This window comes from Pholcus phalangioides, unplaced genomic scaffold (assembly GCF_987345545.1).
Source record: "Pholcus phalangioides strain wild (caught in Gottingen) unplaced genomic scaffold, Ppha-v1.0 ptg000012l_1, whole genome shotgun sequence".
In the NCBI taxonomy this organism is placed as follows: domain Eukaryota; kingdom Metazoa; phylum Arthropoda; class Arachnida; order Araneae; family Pholcidae; genus Pholcus; species Pholcus phalangioides.
Genome location: NW_028301605.1, coordinates 17,515,518 through 17,533,026, shown reverse-complemented (window position 1 = coordinate 17,533,026; position 17,509 = coordinate 17,515,518). Strand labels below are relative to the sequence as shown.

The following is a 17,509-nucleotide window of genomic DNA, read 5'->3' as shown; positions in this document are numbered from 1 at the left end:
CGCGGTTTTGCCGATATTCTCTTCACTCTTGTGTGTTTTGTTTCCCTTCCCTTCAAACCGGAGCATGCAGACGACAGAGTAGCTGATTCCAAGGCCATGTACTATAATATAGCCGCATTTATATCTGATGCGCCATGCTAGGAAAATACAAATGCGTAGCGTGATTATGTAACACGTTTCTGCCGGCGCCAAATGGTCTAATTCGGTTCATGCGGCGCAAAAAACCTATTCCTAGGAAAACCCGGCTTTACAGCTCAGTGGACGTCGCTTTCAGATCTGACCGTCAAAGGCTAAAAAATAAAATGATCTGCACTGCGGATCTGTTTTTTCTTTTAGACAACTATTGCTTCTTAATATAGTAGCGCTATCTGTTGTTAACAAAGATAAGTGAGCCATCATTTCGGAGTTTCCGGATCTGATAAACCTAACAAATTGAAAAATTAATGCTGCTGCAAACTCGTGATTTTAAAGTTTCTAGAATAAACAACTGAATATACTATTTGAATAAAATAAAATGTATGTGGGCAATGATAAGTTTTGGTATTTATTCGGTATTGGTTTCGATTCCAATAAAAAGAATGAAAAGGCTATAAATGCTTTCACTGTCATTGATTGAATTGTTTACATCAGTTTGCCCGGGATAGTTATCATATCATACACGTTGTGGAGAGATCCGATATTTTTCCCTCCCACACTTGGCAGTATTCAATGGAACTGATTTATAATGTCGAGTCTTGCTTTTTATTTATTTATAACATCATTTAATCTTTGTAGAAAATCTTCAAAGTTTACCATTTTTTTATTTTCTAGTAAGGATTTTTAGTTTTCTAACTTGACTTTACAATCATTGTTGAAAGTAGATACAACTGCAACTAATCACCAAGGCCATTTTAACAATAACATGCCTACCCCGGGCCCCCCCCCCAAAGCACTTGAAAAAATTGTTCCTTCAAGTGCTTTTGCAGGGGGTGGGGGCCCACCAGGCCAAAGCACTTAAAGAATGTTAACTTCAAGCACTTTGTAGCAGGCCGGCAAGATCTCTACCTCCAAATTTTATTCTAACTTTCACAAATCTTAGTACCAGATCATATTACCACGAAGGTCTCTTCCCTTATGCCCTGTGTGGGTCCCCGTATTAAGATGGCAGCGCTAATCATTAGGGCTAGAATTTTTATGCCCTAAAAACTTTAGAAAAATGCTCTATAAAAAAATTCATTTATGCCGCATAAAATGAAAAATATATCCTATAAAATGTTTTCATTCATATCTCAGATAACAGGTGTAGCAAAATAGCATAATAATGAGAAGTGTTGGTGTAGTCTAAATAAAGGATGAAGATTAAAAATAAAACATTATATATAGGCTTTCTTTTAAATAATACGATCATCCCACATGATAATTGTAAACAAGTTGCATCCAAGTATTGAAATTATCTTGATCTCATTCATTTGTATGTCAAACTTGCCGCTAAGGTGCTCCTCCTCTCTTGATATGGTTTTCAGTTTTATGAATTTTCTCAACTTAAAATTGAATGCGTATAAAATAGGTTATTTTATTTATGGAGTAACACTAAATAAGACACGAAGATCAGGCCCGTCATTTGGAAAGAGGAGGTGATTGCCACCCCCTCTCTGGCTTTAAAAAATGCACCAGAAATAGTATGTATATACACACATGCATGCATAGAGTATATGTTCTTCCCCCCCTTCCCCCACCCAAGAAAAAGTTGAAATGACAGGCCTGACTGAGATACAGTAGTTCATAATAACCATGTGAATTTATAAAATGCAGTTTTTCTGAAACGCTATTATGATCGTGATCCAATATAACTCCAAATTTGTTATAACAATCAAAATTCTTTGGGATGGATCGTGGCGTTATAACAGGGTTCGACTGCACTTAAATTTAAATGATTAAGATGCCTTCATTTAATTCACTTTTTAAGCGGCACAGCAAAAAATCTCTGAAGCTCTTTCAAAATATCATATATTTTTTAATAAAGGGCTTTCTTCCTATTCTCAGCAGTTGCAAATTAAGGGATGTAAGGAAAAGTGATGCATTGAGAAATCAACTTTACAAAATATCTGAGCTTGTCAATGTTAAAATAAGAGGCAAAATATTTCATCAATGCCACCTAAAGGGTTAAACACACACTAGAGAATTTCTAAAAGAAAATAATTTTTCAATTTCACACTCTTTCTTACCTGCTTCGTCGTCTAATTTTTTTCACTCCTTTTAATTAAAAAAGTTTTTATTTTTACTTTCAGTTTGTTTTGGAGTTCTGACGATTGCTGAAGCAGGTGCTGTCAGTCCTATTGGTGAGATTGATATGTGAATGTCAACGGCTTTGACATAAAATATTATGTATTTGTTTAATAATCTTGTGCATATATATGATTCCGTTTTACTGAGGTTATAACAGTTTTAATATACATAATTTTGAAATGTAACATTACACCATATTATTCTGCATTAGCCAGTATGCAGAATAAATTGAGGAAGACCAGAATGCTGGGAATACCCGTATTTTCTGGCATGCTGGAAAAATCGAGCCACATATTCCAGATAATTCTTAGATTCTCAGACTTTAAAAATCAATTTAATTGGCTGATTCGAACCTTTCTTTTCTCTGCATTTTAGGATCTATTCATGCCGAACAATCTGGAGGAAAACAGAATATATTAGTTATTTTTAATTGCTGTACGATACAGTTTAAAGATCCAATGAATATAGTGTGAAGTTATATTAAGTGCTTTACTGTATTTACATTTTGAAACATTTCGAAGATTATTTTGAATGCAGTACTTTACTTTGAAGGTCTCTCATCATCAGGCACTCTAATGTGCTTCAGTGAGCACCATGTTTAAGATGTTTATTGTATCCAGAGTATTCCAATAAACTCCTACTCACCTATCCCCGTTTTTGTTAGAAAAAATTCCTATTCCCCCAGTCTCCCTGCTAAGTGCCCGAGTGGCATGGTGGTAAGACGCTCGTCTACCATCATGAAGGTTGCTGTCAGGGTCCCGGGTTCGAACCCAAGGGAGGATATAGATAAGATATTTTCCGTAATGAACTCGAGGCGACCACCGATAGACAGCGCGTTCACTTCCAACCCATCTCACTAATGGCAGTAAATTGCAATATAGCGATATGGCCAGAGTTGGTGTTTGGTGAAGTAGTCTCCCTGCTAAGTCAACCAATAGTATCCTATGTAGTATCTGTAGCTTCTCTCTGGCCCCTGGCTTGTTCCGTCTTCCCTAAGCAGGCAATAGTGTGAGGCAGACCACTTTAGTGTGGTCTACCTTCACACCATATTGAAGTCTTGTTACACACTGCTGTGCACATGCACATTCTGTGAACCAGTTTGTGACATCGCAAAGCGTTTCGTTCACTTTTTTACTGCACTTTATACCTTGATTTTTCATAGGGTCCAAAGTGCCACTTCTTAAGCCATATGAAGGATGTAACTGGCTTTTGCCAGTTTTTTGACTGGTATAAAACCAGTATAATCAGACCATACCAGACATTCTGGTCTGGTCTGATTATACCTTAAGTAACCAGAATCTCTCAGTTAATTGAAGTCCTGTACTTGATTTGTGTCACTAAGAAACATAATGACCTCTTTAAATGTTGTCTGTATAAACTTACAGCTTATTTATGACGAAATACGAGCTCAATTTTTTTTTCTGCTGCTAATTAGTTGCATATCATGGATATCTGGCTATTCTTACTGTTATACCGAACGTGTCACATCCTGAATTTTCTAGAGTATTTTTTTTGTTTTGTTTTAGCTTATTTAAAGATGTTTATGTTTTTAGTGTTTGTTATTCTGAGTCAGCAAAATGAATACCATGAAAAGGTTGCCAATGAGAAAAGAATATCTATTTCTTCTCAGCTGATAACATTAAATAGGGTAATTTTCATATTTTTATTAATGTTATTGAATTATTTCATGTTTGAAATTTTGGCCACTGTGTAGTCAAAAACAGTCACAATATATTGTACTGTACAAGTTTTCCCACTCAAATGGGTAGAAAAATGGGTATAAATGGTAATTTTTTTTTTTACATATTGCATTTTATACCAATGCCCTCAGATAGCAAATGAAATCATTTTGAATGAACAGGATGCCTAAACTGGGAGTAAAATTTTTTCAAGTTGTGCTGCTGTTGCTGCTATGAAGGTATCACACAATGTTATCCGCAAATGCCATTTTTTGAAGAGCACTTTCACTCCTCTTCAAAATTTTGAGGGGGATTTTTTTTATCAGTGTGAAATAACTATTAAACAAAAAATCTAAACTTTGAAAGAGTATTTTCACTCCTCAATGAAATTTAGAGGAGTAAAATTTGATGTGTATTGGCAAACACTGGTACCACACTTTGATGGATTTTACAAACTTATTCTATCGGTATGTTGTAATGCTTTATCCTTAATATACACAATATCATAACATTCAGGATAGAATTAAGAATGTGTCTGTTTCCGTTCTGGTCACAATTTTCACATTAAAGAGTTTTAAAAACAAGTTTTCTGTGAAAAATTCTCAAAATTAAAATATATGGTGTTTTTTGTTTATTGTATATTAAGTTGTGAATTTTTTTTTTCCTGTCTGTAGGAGCAAGATAGAATATTAATTGCACCTTCCGATTTCAATTATGAACTTGGATACTGGATAATAATTACTCTGTTTGAGAGGTTAGTTTGCTTGTAACATCATCTTAGTTTTTCAATTCAAGCAGCTGTATAAGTTAAATCATTTTTGTTCATACTGTGCATCATTTTTTAATATTCTTTGTTAACCCTGTCAGAAAGCCAAGTGCCATACGAGTTATGAAGATGATGATCTTACAGAAAAATTATAATTAGCATAGGTACATCGTTTCTCTGTATCTCATCATCTGGGGGTTAATGTTGCTATGAGCTGTTAGCTGAGTTAAAAGGCTGTCCACTGCACAGTCCCATTCAGCATAAACATGCTCCATGGGAGAAAAAAATGTCTATCCTCTGTATCTTAATGGTAGAGCAATCGCTTGGACTGTGAGACATTGGTGGTTTGATTCCCCAAAGAAGAATGTGAATTTTCTTTCCGAAATTCATCTTTGCTGGATGTCCAGTCATTTATACTTCGTATGATGATCTTAAATCGGATATTTTATGTCAGAACTCAGCACATGTAATTGTTTTTTTAAAGTTAATTTTTATTTTCTGTCACAGGTTAGTCAAAATACCTCATATTTCATGGGCAGTATTTTTAGAAGAAGAAACGGAAGTCAGTGTATCGAAACTGTTAGAGATCTTGCATGAGTATGAGGATGGGAAGGTAAAATAAAGCTTTTATAAGTCAATAAGATTATGGAAGATGATATGTGCAAAAAAATGTGTTCATCATATCTTATTATAGTATTAATATTTTACATCAATAAAAAAAGTTTCTTGAAACAGATTCCATAACTAGTTTACATAATAAGTGTGAATCGTTCACTTGTGCGACCTTTGTGAATTTTTTTAAAAAAGTAAAGTGTTAGTATTATGTATTATTTTTGAATTGTTCTTATTACCATTACCACATTTGATTGGTACCATGCCACAATTTTTTTTAAAGAATCATTTCATCGGCCATGGTTTGAAAGATCAACAACCTACTATTATTCATCATTTTGACTCGACCAGCGAGGATGAAGCATTTGTTTATCCAGACTTTTCTGCTGGTTTCGTCATCTCATTCTCAGTGCTGAAAAAGTAAAGTATTTTAACGTTTTTAAAGAACCCCATCTTATAATTTGGGAAAAGATTTAAAAGCTGTATTTATAATACTATCCATGTATAGGAAACCCCCTTTTTTGGGACCCAATTTTTGCCAAAAAGGGGTTCCTTATACACATTAAAAAATGGTAAATCATAGGTGCAAGAGCCAGATCCTCAGCATTTTCCATAATACTTTCTTAACGTATTTTTTAACCTTTTAAGTAATGCAACAGAAATCAATAAACTTCCTTCAAAATTTCATATCTTTCTTAATGAAGTAGGCTTTCTTCTGATTTTCAGCTTGTATAAACTAAGGGTTATAGGGCAAAGTTTTCCATTGAGAGATCATTTTTACAAAATATATGGGCTTGTCAATGCTAAAATGAGAGGTTTTTAAGGAGGCAGTATATCTTGTCAATGTGCCGCTTAAAGGGTTGAGATGAAAGCCATCAAAATATAGAGTGTGAAAACTTGAAGGATTGTCTCACATAAAAAAAAATATTAAGTATCGCATTGTGGCTGATAGCTGATTTGGGAAATCAAAGTAACTCTGCTAAGGTATTCACTGATTAATGATAAACACAGACTGCAGAAGCACCCTTTCTTTTTATTCCAAAATTAGAAGATGAAGGGTGTAATCAGAGACGGAAAGATGCAGGTCTGCATGGGAGAGTGAGGAGGAAAAAAGTAGTCAAAACTTGGGGGAGTCAACTTTAAGGGGGGAAAAATCTGGGCGTTAAAGTGAAAAATATTTTTTCAAGCACATTTTAACACATAAAATGTGTACAGCAATACCTCGGCTCATGAACGCCTTAACTTACAAATTTTTTGTCTAACAAAAGTTTTTTTTTTGTGACTATTCTGCCTCTGCTTACTGATGGGGATTTGGCTGACAAACATTTTTGTTATGAATCCAGGCTATACAGCGTGATTCAAATTATTTGTCTGTAGTAATTGACTTTAGAAGTATATTTCCAATTACAAAAATTTTTCAAATAACAAGCGTTTTCTTTAAGTGATGTAATTTTTTTAGGGATTGTACACATAAAAAATAAAAACATAAATTTTCCATACATTTCTTATGTGCTCAAAAACCCAGGCAGAATGTTTTTGCCCTGTCTTTCCCGAAGCTAACAAAAACAATTTCACGTTTCTAAATGCAATATTCCCTGAGATACTTGATATAAGAAATTGGGGGAAAACTGAGGCAGCAAAAAATAATGGAAAATGCTTCCCCCCTTACATTTATGCTGTTTTTTCCTCAACTTGCCTTCATTTTTTTAAATTCAAATATCTCAGCGAATATTGCATTAAAAAACATGAAATTTTTTGTTGGCGTGAGTAGAGACAAGGAAACAACTTTCTAGTTGGATTTTTTAGCACACTGAGACTGTTTAAAAAACTTAATTTGTTTATGTGTACAATCCCTCAAAAAAAAGTTACATGATTTAAAGAAACCTCCTATTACTTGAACACTTTTTGTAATTGGAATTATACTTCTAAAGTCAGAGTTACAGAGTTAGTCCTATGGACACACAATTTTAATTACCCAGCATATAGTAAAAGACTATTTTGTCCCTTCGAAGTAGCTCTTGCGACTAAGTTGTGTCAACAACAGCTTTAGTAAACTAAATGTAATATAGCGGCTGTTTTAGTAGACTAAAGCTGGTAATGGTTGTGTACAAGTGTAAAATTAAATTATCTTCATCGTATCTCATCTTCCCGCAAATTCTCATTATCCAATTTTGAAGGTGCTCATTTCAGCCTTTGGTCAACTTTTGTCTTTTTTTACAGTGCTCTAGAAACCTTATTGTTGAATTTTGGATCATACCTGAAACGAATTGAATGATTTTCCATAGAAACCTATAGCAAATCATGTTTCAGCTAGCAAACATTATTCTGGAACAAATTATGTTTGTTAGCCGAGGTATCACTGTATTTTATATTTTATTTCTAATGAACAACTCTACTTTATATTGGCATGAATGGCAAATTGTATATTTTTTTATTGTAATAACCAGTATGGGACCCTAGTCCTCTCAGTAGTTTTTATTCAAGTAAGAAAAAATCTATTGTTATTATTAATGATTTTTTTGTGGAAATTGATATTGAAAGAAATGAAAATATCTTTCATGATTTATTATATCATGTGGTCAATGGTTTTTTTTTTCTTTTAATTTTCAGAGGTTCTGAAAAATGGACTGGGCTCAATGAACAGGGATTTTCTATCGATCCAAAATATGAAGTGAGATATTGCAAACAGATTGAATGATTTTGATCTGATTGATAGGTTTTGAAAAAATACACATCCTAATTCATCTTTTAAACAGAAAATCTTCTAATAAAATGATTAAATGATTTTTTTAAATGGTACTTTAATTGGGAGAATTTTTTTTCTTTTGGTTTGAGTTCTTTCTGTAATACTGGCAGTTTTCATGATCGGGAGATGTTTTCAGATCAGGGAAAGTCAGATTAAGATATTACTTCTAGCTGGCTAAAATTATAATCATTGTTGTTGTTTTTTTAATCGGTAAAGCTCGACTACTGCCTAGAAGTCGATTGGTTAGGGAACTAGCTTCAGACTGTGCAGGTCTGGGTTCGAATCCTTTTTCGGGCATGAATGTCTACTAACACTAACAAATTACCTGGACAGATTGTAAAGATTTCTTGGGAATGTGTGATGAATACATTAAAACCAAAAAAAAGCATTATTAGTGTTGCACTCATTCCATAGTAAAATTATCTTGCTTTTCAACTATTTAATTTTCAATAAAGTTAATGTAACATCATTCAAATGTCATCATTTGTGTTTTTTGTGAATTTATATTTTAAAAATTATATTTCTAGTTTATGCAATATAGTTTTCCCTTAATTTTTCTGCTTAGCTGGCAAAATTCCTCAAGGAAGAGGTAGATGGACTTGAACTGGAAAATGATTTGCGTTTTTGCCTTCAGAAAAAGAAGGAATGTGTCACTTGGATTCAAAATGATTTTCTTCCATGTGTATGTATTTATATTGTAATTACAATTTTTATGTATTAACACTGTCATTACTACTTGAAAATTACATTTGAATTTTTTTTTCTTATTTTTCTTAAAAATTACCTTGATTAATAAGGTATTAGCCAGCATTAGCTCCAGGAGAAAGTGAGGGAGACCAGAATGCTGGGAATACCTGTCTTTTCTGGCATGCTAGAAAAATCAAGCCACATATTCTAGATAATTCTCAGACACTAAAAATCGATTTAATTGGTTGATTCAAACCTTTTGCTTGTCTGCCTTTTAGGATCTATCCATGCCGGACCATCTGGAGGAAAACAGAATATATTAGTTATTTTTAATTGCTGTACAATGCAATTTAAAGATTCAATGAATATAGTGTGAAGTTGTATTAATTTATAAATTACCTTATAATGAAAACCTTGTAGGCTTCCTGGAAGGATTAAGGTCCCTTGGAGTCACATAGATGCAGTGCTATCTTAAGGCATGGGCCCACCCAGGCATGACCCTTGGGCCTCGCTTGAGAAGAGGGAGCTTCACAAAAATGAGATATGAAATTTTCAAGAATTTGTCTGGTGGGGCCTCAGAAAAGTCACTGTCAGTTGGCCTGGGAGCCCATGATGCTCTTAAGGCTGCCCTACATAGATGTCATTTTTGTAAGAAGCCATTTTTCCAAAAGAATCCTTTTTTTTTCCTCACCATTTTACCCATGGACAAAGCTCCAGCCTGGGGGCTAAAGCAATTCTTATCATTTTTGTATCTTCACATTGCAAATTCACTAAAGATAAAGGGCCCCACCAAATATCTCAGCCCAGGTGCCCTGATGGATGATGTGAACCATAATTTTACAACATATGCTTGCGACTGAGCAAAAAAAAAAAAATCCACAGTTGGTGTTATCAGAGAAAATCTGTCTTGAGTATCCTGCATACACAAAATTAAAATTGCAAAAAAAGGAAATTTCTGCTAAAAATTATGAAATTTTATGACTTTACTAATGAATTTTGTTGATGCTTTTTTTTTACAAAATGAATTTATTCAGTGCACAATGTAATCGGCATCAAAAACCGTTAAATTCAATTATAAATGGATAAAAAGAGGTTTACCATTTACTTTGGACTTTCCTTTTCAATCATAAAAGACTACCAAACAAAGCAATCCATGATCTTCAGCTGTGACACGTTATTTAAAATTCTCATATTTACAAGAAATTTTGTATATTTTTTTGTGACTACAAAATTGTACCTGTGTACTCCTTTAGGCCTAAGTAGACAGCCTACAACTTTTTTTGTTGAAATTCCAACTTTAAAGAGTAGTGTGCCATAATGGGTTAAGAAGTTTTTGGTAAAGAAAAATAATTTATATTGATTTGTTCCTGTTATAGTCAAAATGATCGTTACGTCGTTCTAGGTAGTTCAAAATTTCCCATCATTCTAGTGTTAAACGTTGATCAGGAATCAGAGGTTGTGTTAATGGGTTATTTCAGTTTTTTTTAAAATATTTCTGAACCCAGAAGCCAGTAAAATGTTGGGAATAATTCAAGAGACCAAGAGAATTTACAGTATTCGGGTCTAATCTTTTATTTAAGTCTATGGGAACAATACATACACGGTATGTGTTGCTTTCAATAGAATAATTTTAATTTACTTTTTGAATCAAATTTTCAAATCTACCTGAGGACCACCTGTTTCATTTTCCTTGACCACTTCTGGTTTGCAGACCATAGATTGAGGAATGCTGAGTTATTTGAAGTGCATGACACATAAGAAGGGAGTTTCATAAGTCTTTGCTGTTTTCAAATAATAAAATTTACTAGAGGAATATTTACAGAGTGCATGTATGATTTAGTAATGAATAGTAGTTTCAAAGAAGAGTGAGATTCATTTTGTTTTTCATTTCAGAAATCAGTGGTTACAAAAGAAAATGTTATGTTTGCTGTGAAAACTTGTCAAAAGTATCATGATAGCAGAGGTATTATGTTAACATTTTCTATTAGTTTGTTAGATACCATCGATGGTAAAAAGATTCAAAAATAAGTGCTACAAGCACTTGTTTTACTTATGATTGACCCTGGTTTTTTCTATGCAACAAACAAAATAACTAAGCAATGGAAATGAGATTGAGGAGTGTGCTTTGCCAGAGGTGGACTTTATGTGGTATCAAAATGACACCTGGAATTTTGAATTGAAATCAAAGCTTTATTGCTATAAATTTGATTAATAATTTCCAAAAAGTTTATTTATCTTTGATATACAAATACAATGCCACAACAGGCAAAATTCCCAACAAGGTGACTTAGAAAAATTTGCCATAACAAATATGGATGTCCTATATTTCAAAAATACAGCAACCCAATTAAAAATGCAATTACAGAAACTAGAAACAATATATATATATATATATATATATACACATATACATACACATACATACATGATAAAATATCACAATGCCCATAAAGAATACTTATGGTTGTCTTATGGATAGCTTCTCGATTTACCCCAACATGTTTATCATACTTCTTTTTAAACGTGTCAATTGTGTTACAATTTACTACCTCTGGGGGTAAGCTATTCCATTTATTGACAACCCTATTAGAGAAAAATTCCCTGCGATGCCATAGCCTAGAATTGTTCCTTACCAATCGATACTGGTGTCCCCTTATAAGCAGTTGACGGTGTACTAATATGGTCCATCCTAATAATTCATGGTTCATCCAATCCATCCCATTGAAAATTTTGAACACTTTGATCATATCTCCCTGACACCTGCGTTCATCCAATGTAAACATATTCAAAAAATGAAGTCTTCATAACTCAAGCCCTGTGCCAATAAGGACACTGTAGCTCTTCTCTGCACCCTCTTCAACCAAGTCTATGTCCCTCTTTAGGTATGGTCTCCAAAACCTTACAGCATTCTCCAGTCCAGGACGAACTAGGCCTCAGAAAAGTGGAAGAATAACTTTAGTAGAATGCGAAGAGACATTTTTGAAAATGAAACCAAGCATTCTATTCGCTTATTTGACCACCGCTGAACAATGTTTAGAAAACCTAAGCCACTCATCAATAATAATTCCCAAATCTGTGACCCTAGTTGCATCTGGGATAGTGACACCATTTAACTCGTTAGAGAAACGTGGGTTGCTCGAACCAAAGTGAGCAACCATGCACTTATCAATGCTAAACGTCATGCTCCATTCATTTGCCCATGCTGCAATCCTGTTTAAGTTGATCTGGAGCAACTCCCTATCGTTTTGATTCCCGATTTCCCCCATTAGCTTCACGTCATCTGCGAATTTGCTAACAATCCCATCGATACCCCGATCGAGTTTATTGATAAAAAATGACAAAAAATATGGGGTCAAGGACACTTCCTTGAGGAACTCCACTTGTGATGCCTGTCCAATCAGAGAATTCCCATTACACCATAAGTCGTTGTGACCTATCTCTTAACCACAAATCTATCCAATTCAGCAAGTTGCCCCCCCCCCCCCCAAATCTCGTGTGAAGTCAAGAGTTTACTATGTTGGACCTGATCGAATGCCTTCTGGAAATCAAGATAAACAGCATCTACATTTTTGCCCTTACCGAAAACCTTAGTCATGTGATCATAGAAGCAAAGGTGGTTAGTTACACATGACTTCTCCTTCCTGAACCCATGCTGATTATCCAACAATACATTATTCCCGTCTATCCACTTCACCAATTGCCTTTTGATAGTAATTTCCAAAATTTTCGAGAGGGAGCTCGTCAAACTCACCGGATGATAATTGGACACAGCTTCTCTACTATCATTTTTAAATATCGGAACAAAATTAGCAAGCTTCCAATGCCTTAAGTAGGAATATAATATACATAATATTCCTACTGTAATATTCTCTTAATATTAATTACAAACTAATTATCAGCATTCAGCACTCAATATTCTGAAGGACATTTTACACATTCGGGGCTGTGTTGCCAAATGAGCACAGAATCGATAAAAGATTTCTTCTGCAAAATTTGTGCTATCGATATTTCATTTGGCTTTTTTATCTGTAAAATCAGAAGAGCTTTGTACACACTAATGGGGAACAAACATGTTTGAATGTGCTCCGCGTGTTCCCTTCCACTGGCATAATAGTTTGGGGCTCTGATTTTTTTTTCTCAAAAGCGACTTCTCCAGATTTGTTTTTGTGGGGAACATTGAAAAGCGATATCAACATGTCAACATCTCAGATTCATATAATGTCATTTCATTTGGTCATGATCAATTATGTTCATTCTTTATCTATGTTGCATTTTGCTTACCTAATTTCTATTCAAACGAATTGTGCTCCCCCTCCTTTTTTTTTCTTCTGGAAAAGTCAAGGTTGTAAAGAATACGTGGGCCAAAGAACCAGATCTGAGGATAGCATTTTTCAGTGATACAGAAGATTTATCCATTCCTACAATAGATCTGCTGGTTGAGAATGTTGATACTGGTCACTGTGAGAAAACCATGTCCATCATCCGGCATTTGAATCGCTCATCAGATCCCAGATTGAAATGGATCGTGATAGTCGATGATGATACATTAATCAGGTGATTGGGTCATTGATAACTGTTACATGTCATTTGAATTTAAAGACCGACATTCAAATGGCTTCATAAAGTCATATCAAAGCGTTTCAGTTTATTTACAATGTAATAAACATTTTTTTTTAAGATTTCGGTTAAAACTCTCATTTAGTATGTTACCAAGTTGATAACAAATGACAATTTCAATTCATAAATGCTTTTTAGTGTTCCAAGGTTGATGAAGTTTCTCTCGTGCTATAACTCATCTGATCATGTAGCTTTAGGGGAGCGATATGGTTATGGCTTGTCACAGACAACTGGCTACGATTACATTACTGGTGGAGGAGGGTATGCAAGATATTCATTTTTTTACAATTTGATTTGATTATTTCCCCTATTTTTAAATTCAAGCTATAAATGTTTATTATCGTAGTTTAAATATTTACGGATTCTCAAGGCTTTTTTCACCCAAATATTTTAATGTATTTGCCAGATAATACACCCCCCCCCCCCCACCAAACCAAATTTTGCTTTGGAAAGGGGAGAGCTATTTCACAGAGAGAGATATCCTTATTTTCTGATACTTAACCAGATGCTGTGTACTCGAATGAATATATCCCAAAGAATAAGAGGATATTAATATATTTTTTTAAAGACTGGATGATTGAATTTACAGTTATCATTATTACTTGTGCACAACCTTTGTCAGAAAAGTTCCAGGACTGGGCTTGTGAAAATTTTGTTTTTTTTGATTTACCAACAAGTGGTCTCGTCATCGTCTTATCAGGTAAATGGTGGAGGCAGTCAATGCCGCCTGGCAAGGGAACTAGCTTCTCACTGTGCAGGTCTGGGTTCGAATCCCGGTTCGGGCATGGATGTTTACTAACACTAACAAATTCCCTGGACAGATCATGCTGATCCCTTGGGAATACGTGAGGATCATGTTATTATTAAAAAAAAAATAATTGCCTGACATGGTTTCAAAGTATTGTAGAATGATTTGATGAACTTTGTTTTAGAGACAGTGTTATAGCAATCCAGTTGGAGAAAAACTTTTCAATGTTCCAAACAATTTGAACTTGAATTTTTCAGAAAGAATTGAAAGATTCATTATCAATCAACTTTTATATATATTCTTTATTTGCAGAATGGTTTTTTCGATGCCTACAGTCAAGATGTTGGCCTACTCTTGCCAATGCCCTTCAGTTTCTTCTCCAGATGACATGATAATAGGGATTTGCCTCAAGCAAAATGATGTTCCCATCATTCATTCAAATTACTTTCATCAGGTAATTAAAAATAAAATTTCAATTTCTTTTTGAATAATTTCTTAAATGCTTTTCATCATTAGTTTTATGCTACCAATGTATAAAATATGTGTTTTTTTTAATTCATTCCAGGCTCGTCCTGAAGATTACAGCTTAGAATTTTTGAAACACCAAGAAGCAGTCTCATTTCACAAGCACTGGATGACAGACCCATATCAAGTTTATAAAAAATGGTTAAGCGAATCACATCTTCAACACAATGAACTGTAAATTGATTACCCTTAAAGTAGTGATCTGTGAGCTGATAATTTATAGACATGCTACATGAGTTTGCTAGTACTAGTGAATATCAGTAACTGAAATGTAAAACATTTTAGTGCACCAAAAATATTCTACATTGATGTGTATCACAGTTGTCTTATGATTTTATACACGTTCAAAAGTTTCATTGCTATGAAATTTCTTATTATTTTGTGTTATATATGTCTTGTATATAATATGTAAATAAATAGATTCAATATATAATATATAGGGCTGGTCTGATTAATTGTATTGGTTAATTGATTAATCACATTTAAAAGTTTCAGTTAAGTTAATTGACACGATAAATCCAATTAAAATTTTCTTTTATTAAAAGTTTATAATTTAACTTGATTTATTTAAGGAAACCAATTAGATGTCTTGAATTATGTTATACATAACATTTCTGATGCGTGGCCATATTTAAAAATATTTGCAGCAATATTTTTATCAAATTTTTCGACATGGGGGAAATACAAGTTGACTCAACAAAAACTGGTGATATCATAATTTCAGTTTCAAATTAAGTTAGATGGAAGTTTCAGAAGACAAGACCAAAATTTTATTGTCTCCACTGTAAACAGCGCTTTTCTTATTCGGAAACATCAGCTCTCCCTTCCTCGCCAGTACCATTTGAGAGCAGTTTCAGGAAAAAAAGTAACAAACGGGAATCAAAATTAGTTTCAAAATCAGTGACTAACCTAAAATAACTGATAAAAAAAGACAATCTCTCCTCTCTTCCAAGTTAAGAAATTCCAGGATATGATGAGTATGTTCAGCATATTAAATAGCTTCAAGTGAGCGGTCTTCATTTCTTAATCTGTTACTATATTTGTTTGCATTCATTCAGTGGATAGGTGCGTGAAATGAATAGACTATAATTGTATAGCATCAATTAGCATTATATCATTACCAATACTACATTTGCTAATGATTTGATTAGCATTTGAAAATATTTGATCAAAATTCTATTAATCAGTGATCAATTAAAATTTTTTGATTAACCTGTTAAAAATTTTAGTGGATTCCCAGCCCTGGTGATGTATAATAATATGTAAATAAAATTGATTTTTGCAACCTGAATGCATGTTTTGGTGATATGTAAAGAGTTGATGTAAAATATTGATTGTGATTATAAACTGAAGAGCCAAAAAAACTGGCACAGGCATGTGTATACAAATAAAGAGATATGGAACCAATCAGAGTATGGCGCTGCGGTCGGCAACGCCTATATAACACAACAAGTGTCTGGCATAGTTGTTAGATCGGTTACTGCTGCTACAATGGCAGGTTATCGAGATTTAAGTGAGTTTGAACGTGGTGTTATAGTCGGCGCACGAGAGATGGGACATAGCATCTCCGAGGTAGCGATGAAATTTGGATTTCCACGTACAACCATTTCACGAGTGCACCGTGAATATCGGGAATCCAGTAAAAAATTAAATCTACGACATCGCTGCGGCCCGAAAAAGATCATGCAAGAACGGGACCAACGAGAATCATTAAACGTGACAGACGTGCAACCCTTCCGCAAATTGCTGCAGATTTCAATGCTGGGCCATCAACAAGTGTCAGCGTGCGAACCATTCAACGAAACATCATCGATATGGGCTTTCGGAGCCGAAGGCCCACTCGTGTACCCTTGATGACTGCACGACACAAAGCTATACGCCTCGCCTGGGCCCGACAATACGACATTGGACTGTTGAGGACTGGAAACACGTTGCCTGGTCTGACGAGTCTCGGTTCCAACTGCTTCGAGCTGATGGACGTGTACGGGTATGGAGACAACCTCATGGACCCTACATGTCAACAGGGGACTGTTCAAGCTGGTGGAGGCTCTGTGATGGTATGGGGCGTGTGCAGTTGGCGTGATATGGGACCCCTGATACGTCTAGATATGACTCTGACAGGTACGTAAGCATCCTGTCTGATCACCTGCACCCATTCATGTCCATTGTGCATTCCGACGGACTTGGACAATTTCAGCAGGACAATGCGACATCCCACACGTCCAGAATTGCTACAAAGTGGCTCCAGGAACACTCTTCTGACTTTAGACACTTCCGCTGGCCACCTAAATCCCCAGACATGAACATTATTGAACATATCTGGGATGCCTTGCAACGTGCTGTTCAGAAGAGATCTCCACCCCCTCTTACTCCTACGGATTTATGGACAGCCCTGCAGGATTCATGGTGTCAATTACCTCCAGCACTACTTCAGACATTATCTAGTCCACGCCACGTCGTGTTGCGGGCTCACGGGGACCTTACACGATATTAGGCAGGTGAACCAGTTTTTTGGCTCTTCAGTGTATATTTCCCCCCCCCCAAAAAAAACCTTTTCTTCTCTGGATGTCAATGCTTGCTAATTAAAGGGTTAAATGAACTTTTTTCAATTGACTTTCAGTAATGTTTTGGGGGGGATATTTGTAATCTGGCGTACTCGGATTGATGTGTGCCGGATTAACGAGAGTCTACTGTATATTATAAAGGGAAAATTTATAAGAACTCAGAATAAATGAAGTGCTTTGAAATGATTCCAAAATTATTTCAATAATCTGAGAATTATTCAATATTTCCCAGTAATCTGGTGCTTCTGTTAATTATTCTATTATTAAATTAGCAATTTGATTTTTGTAATATGATAAAAA

General features: G+C 34.7%; 1 protein-coding gene across 1 annotated transcript; it reads left to right on the top strand.

The window, feature by feature from the left end:
- The first annotated feature begins 614 nt into the window (after positions 1 to 614).
- LOC149079688 (beta-1,3-glucosyltransferase) lies at positions 615 to 15,934 on the top strand. Its single transcript, XM_089240299.1, has 13 exons — positions 615 to 809; positions 2,268 to 2,318; positions 3,819 to 3,913; positions 4,619 to 4,698; positions 5,218 to 5,323; positions 5,606 to 5,742; positions 7,933 to 7,993; positions 8,634 to 8,750; positions 10,649 to 10,718; positions 13,093 to 13,309; positions 13,511 to 13,633; positions 14,433 to 14,574; positions 14,686 to 15,934. The coding sequence occupies exons 1-13, from the start codon at positions 725 to 727 to the stop codon at positions 14,821 to 14,823; spliced, it is 1,422 nt and encodes a 473-aa protein (XP_089096425.1). The 5' UTR covers positions 615 to 724; the 3' UTR covers positions 14,824 to 15,934.
- The last annotated feature ends 1,575 nt before the right edge of the window (positions 15,935 to 17,509 follow it).

What these genes read in the sequence shown, in the direction of transcription:
- LOC149079688 (XM_089240299.1), top strand. Translation starts at nt 725, where the DNA reads ATGTCGAGTCTTGCTTTTTATTTATTTATAACATCATTTAATCTTTGT. An exon ending in TCATTCTCAGTGCTGAAAAA is followed by an intron (nt 5,743 to 7,932) that starts GTAAAGTATTTT and finishes TTTAATTTTCAG; the next exon opens with AGGTTCTGAAAAATGGACTG. An exon ending in GATGATGATACATTAATCAG is followed by an intron (nt 13,310 to 13,510) that starts GTGATTGGGTCA and finishes AATGCTTTTTAG; the next exon opens with TGTTCCAAGGTTGATGAAGT.